The sequence below is a fragment of the Galeopterus variegatus genome, unplaced genomic scaffold (genome assembly GCF_000696425.1).
Source record: "Galeopterus variegatus unplaced genomic scaffold, G_variegatus-3.0.2 Scaffold3027, whole genome shotgun sequence".
Lineage (NCBI taxonomy): Eukaryota > Metazoa > Chordata > Mammalia > Dermoptera > Cynocephalidae > Galeopterus > Galeopterus variegatus.
Window position 1 is genome coordinate 380,049 of NW_007729138.1, and position 12,209 is coordinate 392,257.

The 12,209-nt window shown below is 31.6% G+C and overlaps 1 protein-coding gene across 1 annotated transcript in view; it reads right to left on the minus strand.

Moving 5' to 3' along the window:
- The window catches only part of LOC103599602 (ephrin type-A receptor 3-like), a 54,417-nt gene extending 42,846 nt beyond the window's left edge, over positions 1-11,571 (minus strand). The window contains exons 1-3 of the mRNA XM_008583754.1: positions 11,387-11,571; positions 2,253-2,314; positions 34-243 (exon numbers count right to left, since the gene is read on the minus strand). Of these exons, the coding sequence (XP_008581976.1) occupies positions 34-243; positions 2,253-2,314; positions 11,387-11,441 (327 nt within the window). The 5' untranslated portion in view covers positions 11,442-11,571. The remainder of the gene's footprint in view (positions 1-33; positions 244-2,252; positions 2,315-11,386) is intronic.
- Positions 11,572-12,209: the final 638 nt, after the last annotated feature.

A 12,209-nucleotide genomic window follows, 5' to 3' on the forward strand; every position in this document is an offset into this window, starting at 1 on the left:
ATAAAAGGGGGAGGGGAATTCTGAGTTACTTACTCTTGTTGTGTAAGCAGCCTCTGGGTCATCCTCTAGAACACGTGAAAGTCCAAAATCAGAAACCTTACACACCAAATTACTGTTGATCAAGATGTTCCGAGCAGCAAGGTCTCGGTGAACATAGCCCATGTCCGACAGATACTTCATGCCAGATGCTATCCCTCGAAGCATCCCCACCAGCTGGATAACTGTAAACTGGGCATCGTGTTTCTGCAAAGCATTTCAAATGTACAATTAAGATATGTTGCTATTTTCTAAAGATATGTCTTTTTTCAATTAAAATCTCATATACCAAATTTTGTAGCAAGACTGACTACACAAACATTAGTTCTAAGCCCTCAAGACTAGCAAGGTATGTGGATAAACAGATACAAGGTTAAAACAAAATAGCATAGAGGCTGCATTACCAAATACTTTGTACCAAAAAGTATTCTAATATTCTTTGATTTCATGTTCAAAACTAGGACTTTAATGTTCTTATGTGATATACAATCTCCTCCTCAAAAACATTAAGGTCAAGAACAACATAATGAAATGAATCTTGTAGTTATTTTAGGTTGATATTTATTTGTTTGATTGAATTTATATTCTTTCTTCTTAGTGTCCAGACATTTTATGAATTTTTTAATTTTATGATCCTTTTTTATTCAAATAAGGTAGATGTCAAAATTTTAATTATCATAAGTAATTAGTTTACAACTAGTAAAAATATTTATTGAATGTTTGTGTTTCAACCCAACCGTGAGTTATAGGTCCTAAAATAGAAAGCAAGAGGAGACAAAGTAACACAGTTCCGGATACTGAAAGTTTCCAGTCTACTTGGATTAACATAGAAATCTGTGGTTTATAATGTATAGGTAATATATTAATATAAAATTCCATATCTGATTATATCTAATGAAACGATAATTTTAAAATAATATTTTAAAAAACACATTTGTTTGGAAAAAATTAATATATATTTGTGAAAATAATTGCTTACTAAAATTTTTATTTGGCTAATGAATGTCAAAATAGAGTTATCATTTCTGATTCTTAGAAAATTTAGAATTTTCCTTAACGATGATGAATAATACTATAAATTTTTTCTATCTATATCTAATCATCCATCATCTATCTTATCTATCTATCTATCTCATTTTGGCTAATGAATGTCAAAATAGAGTTATCATTTCTGATTCTTAGAAAATTTAGAATTTTCTTTAACGATGATGAATAATACTATAAATTTTTTCTATCTATATCTAATCATCCATCATCTATCTTATCTATCTATCTATCTCATTTAATACAGTACTAAAAGCATCTTGAGGACAGGTCCTTTGTCTTTTCTTATCCCCTGCAGTGACTGGTGATTGGCAGTGTTCTGAACTCCATAACATTTTTGTATTTTTTGAACAAAATATTTGTTAAAAATATATTAAAATAAAATATATTAAATATATTATGTTGAAAAATATGTCAAAATATATTAAAATGTTAAGCTTCTAAGTGTAAAGAATTAAAAATATCTATGCATATCTCCAGAATGATACCTCTAAATTGAGAATATATATACTTTAACATTACAGTACATGCTTGTTTCCTGAGTGGACAGCACTGTGAGAGGTAGGTCTATCTTAGAGCAGACTGAGGTTACTTCAGAAAAGAGAAGGGAGTATTTCTGTCTTACATCAATGTTTTTATGTCTTGCTTTAGGGTCCTTTTTTATTTTTATGTTTATTTTAACCAGTGTGACACGTGGCAGTACAAAAAGGCTGGAGAAGATTACACAAATTTGTTTTAAAACATAGAACATTCACATTTGGATGCTATTTACAGTCTTCCTCCTGCTGTTTAGGCCCAGAAAATTTCAGTTTTATTTTAAATCTACAATACCTAATTGCTTGGCACAATATTAGAGGATGTCTTCAACATTTTCAGCAGCTCATTCATATACATCCTAGGGTACATCAAGAAGTTCATGGAACAATTGAACTAAAAGAAAATACAAACAGTACAACTGCTCTGCTGTGACTATGATACCTGGATAAAGAGGAAGAGGAAGTGGCTATTTCTAAGCTCAGTGTTCTGAAACCAGCGAGCACTAAGAACAGTTTCTATCCTCACACTTCTTAAAAAAGAAACAAAAAATAATACGAATTTCTCCACAAACGTTTTGAAGATCCCTTGTATGTGTGTGTGCATACATATATATGTTCATAAAATTTTTTACTTACACGTAAGAAACTGTCCAGGGAACCATTCTCCATGTATTCTGTGACAATCATAACTGGCTTACCTAGATGTATGGCAAATAATAAATTAAATGTACAATCATCAGTATAGTTCAACAACAACCATGTAATGAACATATATAATACACTTTGATACACCTGACCAGTACAAGATGTAAGAACTCTCCCTGTCCTCCAAATTCTACAACGTTGCAATTCAAAAACAAAACGAAACAAAACAAAAAACAAAAACCTAGGTTTCAATAGAAAATAAAACTAAATATAAACTGGAAAAGATTGGTTTTCAGAACAAAGGCCCATAACATACAGTATCTAAATTAGTTTATTTGGCATGGCTTTCAGTGAACAAAAAATATGCCTCTTTCCTTCTTTTAATTGCATGTTAGCTAATCTTCAAAATCAAATATTTCTGCCTTCAAGCCAAAGATAGAGTCAGGAATTCAACATTCATTTATTCTTTCTATAGATATTTAGAGAGCTACGTGCTAGAAATTCTTTTCTGTTCTTGTTAGAAGCAAGCAAATCAAAATCCCTACTTTCTACATGTCAGTTGTGCAAAATATTCCCTACCTTCTACATTTAAGTTGTACAAAATAATTATCTATAACGACAGGTACAAAACTATGCTATCTATCTTAAGTGAATCATTGTGAAGTTGATGCATATCTTGGAACAACACACTGTACCCTACAAAAATAAAAATAAAAAAATAGAAAAAGAAGAATAATAATTATAATCTTTTTAGCTGTATTCAATTAACACATTAAAAATAATGAAATCCAGTCTGACTATGTTTAAAGGAAAATTAAAGAAAAATTAATAGTAGTTACTTGGTAGTAACTTGTAATACCCATTTTGGAAATATGTGGCCTTTAATACCATTAAACCTTTTAACCCAGCATTTTAATGCGGGTATATAGCACTTATTCTTTGCAAGATACAGATTTAATTATTTTATATATACTAACCAATTGATTATCATTTCCACTTTACACATGAGAAAGCTGAGACACAGAGATTAATCAACTTGTTCAGTGTCACACAGTTAACAAGTTATAAGGCCAGAAGTTGCAACCTGAACACACTATGCTGTCACTGTTGAAAATTTATACTGAGGGAAACATTTAAAATATAAAAAAGCATCAGACACAGAAGTTCTAAATATACTGGATACATAAAGTTACAAATAGAATAAATGTTCAACTATAGGTAATGATTTAGTCAGTTGCTGAATGTCATTTCTATGTATTATTTCAAATTAAAATGATGACTCTGAAGACTGTAGCACTGTAGAATATTGTACAGTATAATGTTACATGAACAAAGCTGAAAATACAGCTTTGCATACAGTATGATAGCACATAGGAAAATAAGTAATGCAAAATAAACATTTCAAGATGAAAAAGAAATATAGAAAATTGATTTTTTTGATAAACAGGAAATGCTAGTACATTTTTTCCATAGTTAGAATTACACAGCATTGCATTAGGTTCTTGATACATGTTCCAACACTTAATCTTCACAGCACCCTTATGCTTTAGTAATATGCATTATTCCCATTTTACTGTTTCTTCACCTGAAAGCATTGCAGATTTAAGCAATTTGTTGAGGTCGCACAATCCACTAGTAGTTGAGCAGATCCCCAACATGGATCTCTCTGATTTCAAAGCCTACACATATTACCACACTGTAGTTCTCTTACTTCATTGTAGCTATAATGTTTTAATTATAAAGCCATCATGTTACAAGGAGGAAAGCCACTTCTCTACCAAGTTTGGAAGACCTGAGTCAAGTCTTAACTGAATACTACTGAAAGACCTTGGGCAAATAGTTTTTTTTATCATACATCAATGTACACCTAACTGTAGAACTAACATAATTTTTCCTCATATGTGTCTTGTATATCATGATAGTTTGCCATTCTGATGCTAGAAAATAGCCTCTTTTCTTGCTTTTTCCTTTCAGAGGTGAGAACTCTTAATTTATACTTGTAAATTATGGGTTAGTACCTGAAGGTTATACTTAGCTCTATTTAGAGACTTGAATAGAACCCCAGAAATCTGTCTTATTTATTGAGGTAAATAATAATAATAATTTTATTAATTTTTTCAGATAATTTTTTATAAAGGTAACAATCAATTGATATATTGATCTATTTTTCACTAAGACAATCATTGATTTATATTTTTTAGGTACCACATCACATATGTCTAGTTAATGTAGTAGTACATGAAAAGTCATTTTAGCCAAAATATTCAGCCTCCAGAAATTGCTTTTTCAAAATTATAACTAAACTTTGATTTGATAATATTCAGGAGGAAAGGGAAGAGTCATTATTTCTTTGGAAACTTTGATCTCTTCTGAACTAGTGTCAGATGTCTAAAGACTGGTCCCAGAGACCTGGCCTGGAATAAAATGAATGAATGAATGAAATCCTGCACATGCATGTTCTCCCTATATCCTCATCCCTTTCTGTGTTCCTTTCTTTATACAGTTCTGGGAAGAATAATATGCTACTGATATTTAAAACATACTTCAAATGTAGTCATAGACATTTTGCTTCATACCAAATGTTATTGCTAATTCTCAGCACTGGCCAGTTACTGTATTTGTGTAATATCATTCTTTTTCTTCTGGCTCCCAGCCTTATGACCATTTCATTTCTCATTAGCATGTCTAGTTGAACATTTGGCAAGGGATATAAAAGTAGATGAAAATCAAACAAGTCAATTATGCAAAAGTCTCATGACCATTCAGAAATCAAATCAGGCTTTATTTAATTCTATAATTTAGGTACTTGTAAACATATCAGCTAAGATAGGCAAGTCCAAAAATGTGCTTTTCATTCAGTTCAAAGATCAACAAACTAAATGTACAGATAGTAAATAGAATCACAAACTTTCTACCTTGGAAAGAAGTATCTTGACTTAGAGTTTCTCTTTTGATTTTGATGATGATAAATAGAGTTAAAGGAAAAGAGAGTCTACAATAGTGGTGAGAACTACTTCTAACATGCATTAAATGTAGTGGGAAATTATTTATAAAATACCAGCTCGTGCGCACAGTCTGCACTGTACTGGTACTCATGTTTGCGTTCTCTTTCATGTGCATTTTGATTTACCAGTGACATGATTAGCTTCCTCAGGATGGAGTCTATATCACTCACTGCCCTCAGAGAACCCCAGACACATCTGGATAAACATACTAAACTCAATAAAAATACTGTACTATGAATGGCTGACATAAAACTCTACCAAAAATGAGCAAAACAAAATTTGCAGTGGAATTTTGCTTTTGTTCTTGAATTGACTTACTAGTATAGACAAAATGGTGATCTTTCACCATAACAGACTAAAGGGAAGCAAATCAATCTGTTACCATCAGTTCATTTCCTCAAATATCCCCAGTGGCTCAGAGATATTACTAATCATTGAATCACTGCTTGATGACAGAAGAAATGTGATTCAAAATGTCTAAGAATTCTAGATTCAGCACTGGCTATTTCACCACAACTTTCTTAATCCCATATTCTATGAAAAGAAGCGTAGGATAAGGTGATATACACACACCCATATATTTATATATAGTTAGATACAGAAAAATTTTGTTTGCCATCTTCAAATTTATGTGGGTTTTAGATTTAAATGTTTTCATTCAAACATGAAAATATTAATCAATTGTTGAAATATTACAAATTATTGAAATGATTTATTTTTAAAGGAAATATTAACAGCAGTTATAATGTCTAACACTCTACATCTTATTTTCAAAAGACTTAAACACTCTAAGATATGTGTATAATTTATAAAATCAAAATCTTCGACCTTAACAGCCAACAGTCTGCAGTTAGCATCATGTAATCAGAATCAAGGTTGAAGCAAAAAAAGCTTGAACAGGAGAAGGAAAGTTGGAGAAAATTGACAAAATTTGTCTTACTATTCCCAGGAAAGAAGCCTTGAATCACCTTCGATAAGAAAGAAAATGTTTTAGTTATAGCTTTCACATATTATACCAAACTAACTGATGAAAATATTGTAATGAACTGAATCAGAGTATTTTTCAGTAGGTTTTTCAATAAATCATTATAAAAATATAGGGCAATATTTTTCAAATTCCATTTTATTCAAAACATTATTCTGTTGAAATGACCTCTACGACATCTACTGCTCTATGAGTTAATGAGAACAGAGGATGACTCCATTTGTCTGTAGTTCTAAATCCAGCACCTAGTAGCGTACTGGTTACAGTTGATTAGATCATGTCTATCACTTCAGACTGGCTAAAGATAATCCCTCTCTCCCAAATCAGGCTGAGAAACACTTTCTCCAAGTCTTCCATATACAACTATATTCTGTCAGTCTTAACATACAGAATGCTTTATATTCAGTTGAATTTGTATGTATGATATGCTAGTAAACAAATTAAAATTAAAATGGTTGTTTATTATCTTCATCTATTGATATTGATTATTCTTTTCATCTATAAATGTTGTGATTTTTTCAGGATTGTTAAATATTAAACCAACTTTGCTTTCTTGGAATAAAATAAACTCAGGCTGGTATAGTAACTTTTTTAGTACATCACCAGATATGACTTTATGATTATTCTAGTTTTATTAAATTTTTGTTCATTCATTAAAATGACCTGTTAGTTCATTTTCTGTTAATACTTGCACTATTTAGTATCAAGATATTACTAGCCTCATGAATAGGTGTGTTTCATTTTCACCCTTTCTGCAAAAGTTTATGTAAGACCAGAATTACTCAGCTTTTAAACTGGTGCATCATTACATTTCTTCTTCCTTTCGGAGAGTTACCATATGGTTGAATTATTGCTCTATAAAAGATGGTCTTTGGCCACATCCTAGTCATGCTCTAAAAATTTTGTAAGTTGAATTTAATCTCACGAAAATATGAGAGTATTCAAAAAGTTCATGGGAAAAATAGAATTGAAAGATAAATGAATCTATCCTTGAATTTTTTGAAGTCTTCTCTTATAAGAAAATTATCTTATCTATATAAATGTTAAAAATACACACCACCTCATCCCTTTATAACTTAAGCTTGCCAGTTCATCCAAGAGACATAGTGGACAGTGATGAAGAAATAACAGAAGTTCTTTAAATATGCAAAACTAACATTCCTGCCTTATTTTTCTCCAGTACATTGAGTAGAGATTTTCCTAGTTTGTTGATGTGGTCACTTAGAGAGACACTTTCTGAGCTCATTCATCAATTTGAAGTCATAAATGCATGATGACTTGTCTCATCAGAGTTTCCAAAATTTATTTTAACAAACTATTTCTTTAAAATATTAGTAAAATAAACATAACATATGTACTCTCTATTGAGAATATGACATGAAGTACTGCACCCTCAAGACAAGTGCAGAAGAAAACTTTTAGAGAGAAGAAAACTTAGTAAAATAAACATAACATATGTACTCTCTATTGAGAATATGACATGAAGTACTGCACCCTCGAGACAAGTGCAGAAGAAAACTTTTAGAGAGAAGAAAACTTTTAGAGAGAAGCAAACAGAATACATGAATTTGACATTGTTACTAAAGTATGACATCTTATTCCAGCAGTGTTTTCTTATCCTGTGTGCAGGGATAGGAATGTGCAAACCAATGGCTAAGCTTTTGGTGCAAAGTGGACACTCTCACCAATATAAATATGTTTTGATTATGAGAAATACTCTCAATGTTCTTCCCATAACATTCTTCAATAATGCAAGGTTACAGTTAACTTGCATTGTAATTTTTCTTAATTTCCAGAAAATTATCCAAGAAAAAAAATATATTAATCTTATCCAGTATAATTCCTTCTATTTCACTAGGTGAAAAGTGGCCAATTGAAGGTCTTCTTGGAGTCTGAATGTCATTTGACTAATAGTGTGATGGCAGAAATATCAAACATTTGTTAAAAACAAGTTCCATCCTTTTGAACTTCAACTAAAATTGATAACACATGTCAGCACCTAGTTCTGAGAATAGACTGTGCCCCCAGATTTCTGCTACTTTGAAGATCAGAGGCTCTTTCACCTCTTATTTAAGACCATCAGGCTTGAAACATACCATTAAAATTGTTTATGGCTCAATTCAAACAAGGGAAACTATATTGATTGAATAAAGGGATTTCTCTAAATGACTTGACAATGATACATTATATTAGACCTAGCGTATCAAAGTACACAATTAATAGCAATAATAAAAATAATTATCTTTGAGAAAAGACAGAGAATGTTTTCAAGAATTTTCTTCTATATACCCAGGTTAATTGGTGAAATTTAAACTCATCCAGAAGTGGTAATTTAGATTTGTGTAATTCTTTGCCACTTGAAGTATTCATATGTAATCTCATTTGATCTTCCAAGTATCTGAAAACAGTAAAGTAGAACTGTTAATTCCTTGTGACAAGTGAAGAAGTGAGTACCTGAATGGTTTGATTTACAGGAGGTCTCACGAGTAAGGGTAAGTCAAAACTTGAACTCAGATCTGCTGATTCTTAACCTAGATACTGATATGCTTGTTTCTCTTCTTTACAATTTTGTTGTATCACTCTAGCTGTGTGTGTGTGTGTGTGTGTTTGTGTGTGTGTGTGAATATGCATGTGTTTTTGAACTCTACAGGTAGATTGTTTTAGAAGTCATATAGTCTCAGGAAACAAAATAATCGAAGTAGAATAACTTCTTTTGGAGACAAAATTGCCATAATTCTACATCAAATGCAACATTTTTTATGTAAAATGTGTTATGATTTTATTTTGTGTTGTTTGTTCTTTTCATTCCAAAGAGGATTCTAAAATTGAAAATCAAAGTTTTCAATGAAATTTATGTAAAATGTGTTATGATTTTATTTTGTGTTGTTTGTTCTTTTCATTCCAAAGAGGATTCTAAAATTGAAAATCAAAGTTTTCAATGAAATTTATGTAAAATGTGTTATGATTTTATTTTGTGTTGTTTGTTCTTTTCATTCCAAAGAGGATTCTAAAATTGAAAATCAAAGTTTTCAATGAAATTTATGTAAAATGTGTTATGATTTTATTTTGTGTTGTTTGTTCTTTTCATTCCAAAGAGGATTCTAAAATTGAAAATCAAAGTTTTCAATGAAATTTATGTAAAATGTGTTATGATTTTATTTTGTGTTGTTTGTTCTTTTCATTCCAAAGAGGATTCTAAAATTGAAAATCAAAGTTTTCAATGAAATTTATGTAAAATGTGTTATGATTTTATTTTGTGTTGTTTGTTCTTTTCATTCCAAAGAGGATTCTAAAATTGAAAATCAAAGTTTTCAATCGTAATAACTTCGTATAGCATACATTATACGAAGTTATACGAAAGATTTTTAAAAATCAAGATATAAAAGAATAAGCAGAATATAAGAATAAAAAGTAGAAACCTATTTTTGTCCGGAGTTGGGGATAGAGGTGAAATAAACAGAACAAGCTTTCAATGTTATCTCTAGAACTTTTCAGTTAGACAAGCTACTTATAAACAGTTATTGTTTGCTCAAATGCAAAATAGAAATTATCATATCTAATTCACAGGGTAGAGATACGAGTAAAATAATGCCATAGCACAATACCAGGCAAATAACAAGCATTTTATAAAGAAAAACTTGTGAAAGTTGAGAATTAGGAGAATGGCTGCATTAGTACAATGAGTTTTCTCTCTCCAGTGGGACTCACGACCTGAAGGACAACTACTTGATGAGGATGTCATGGAGGGAATTAAGTGGCTAAATAACATTAAAATCCCCATGAGACTTGATACTGTAATTCTATAGATATAAAATAGTAAAGTCTTGCCTTGAAAGAACAAAAGATTGATAGATTTTCTCAATCCTTACTGCTACTAACAGTGTTATTAATTATTAATTTAAAAATTAAAAAAAGGTTTTTAATTAGAAACTATTGTAGTGTTACTACTAGCATGGCCTGATTGTTTTGGGTGTATAGAAACAAAAAAAACATAAATACTTCTTACAAGACTTAATATGGACTTATGGTTAAATTACTCCACATTGTTAAATTCTTAATCCCATTTATTATGTATGAAAACTCAAAAGGAAATCAAAGTATATTTCAGTTATATATTTCAGTGCTCCTATGAGGAAGGAAATGCCTTTTTAGTCACACTAAAGTGAGAATAGCTCTTAGTGCCACTTGGAAAGTGCTCTACGTAGAGTTAAGGAAAAAACATCATTGTGAAAAACATAGTGAGTAAGGTCTGTTGGTAACCATAGAGTATGTTATTGTGGTGCCAATGAATTATCTCCTAAAGGATGCCAAATACCCTGCCATATGCTGTCTTTCACTCCAAGGGGTTCATTGCCAATTCCACTTATTCTTCATCCTGTGCTCCAAAACCTTGAGGAAAAAAAAAAGTCCCAGAGCCTTCCCAAGAGGTTTTCATTGGGATTGGAGCCAAAATTCACAGATCTGCCTCCTGGGATCCCTTTTAAGCCTGGCTGGAGAAACCATCATGGAAAGAAGTTCAGATCTCTATCACGGGCTGTGAGCCATCGCTTCCCCAAGCAGTCAAGAATTTACCTGCGACCCTAGATCAGAACGATTTGAAATCCACAGAGAACCAAGAAAAGGTGTTTGGATGTACTGTGATCCAAATCTTTAAATCTCAGAAGCATTTCCAAGACTTCCATAATTTTCCTAAAGGCAGTGGGGTGAGGGCGGAGTAAACAATTGGAAGCTTAAATCGAGCTGACGAACAATAAAAGAAAAGGCAGCTAGTTGGGAGTTCCTGTTAAAATTGAGTCATCGTTTTTCCTTGCTACTCTATATAACAGAAAGTTTCCCACAATTCTCTTCCTAACTATCTTTTAATCAGCCTATCTTTAAATAGTCCAATGTCTAACCCCTAATATATATATATATATTTTTAATTTATAAAATCTAGACTAGAACTTTAATATAATATTAGTAAATATCTTTGCTCTATTGTCAAAGAAAGGCATGTTAATCCCAAACTGGTCTTTTTGTTAGAACAGAAGATACTTATGAGAAAAGATACTTATCAAAATTCTGAAAGGATTGAGTTTGGGTTTAAACAATCTTTGCTCAATACACACAAAAGCAGGTTCTATGACATTACTTACTTTTAGTAACAACTCCTTCCAGCCGAATGATATTGGGATGGTCAAACTGTCCCATAATGCTTGCTTCTCCCAGGAAGTCTCTCCTCTGCTTTTCTGTATAGCCCACTTTCAGGGTCTTGATGGCCACTGAAATCTCTTTCTTTGAAGGAAGTTTTAAGCGACCACTGCACACCTCTCCAAACTCACCTGTTAGAATGCAGAACACAAAATGTAAGAAATTATGTAGTAAAAAATTATCAGTAGAGAGGGACTGTTTCTTTCTAATACTTCCTTTGCAAATATGTATGCCTTTGACCTACAAGATGTACACTATAGGCCTCCAAATTGTTTTGGAAGATGATAACATGAGATCACCTAGGAAACCCCCGGACATCCATATCCTGGTGGAAAATGGGCCTGGTAAGAGGCTCCACATATTTTAAAGCATCATACTATGAATAATACAATATAAAAAAAGCAAAAGGAAAATTGAGAGTTGTTTCTACCAGGCTTTTTATTCCTTGTCCTCATAGCTACCATTTTCTTAGGGTTATCAAAGGTCAGCATAGATACTATGTGTTGAGCACTGGATTAAATTTGAGATGTTTTGAACTAGTTAATTTTACTAAGAAGGCTAATTTGGCTATATACTCAGAGTCTCTGAAAATGAGAATAAAATCATTTGCTCTCAATTCAGTTTTATGGAGCATTGGCGTGTTGCATGATTGACCTACCAGGTATAAAATTTTTTAGGCTTCTGGGAGAAGTACAATAATATAACAGTATCAAAAAACATAGCATGTCTTATCTAAAGTATGACAGCAGAAATATTTTCTTAGATTCA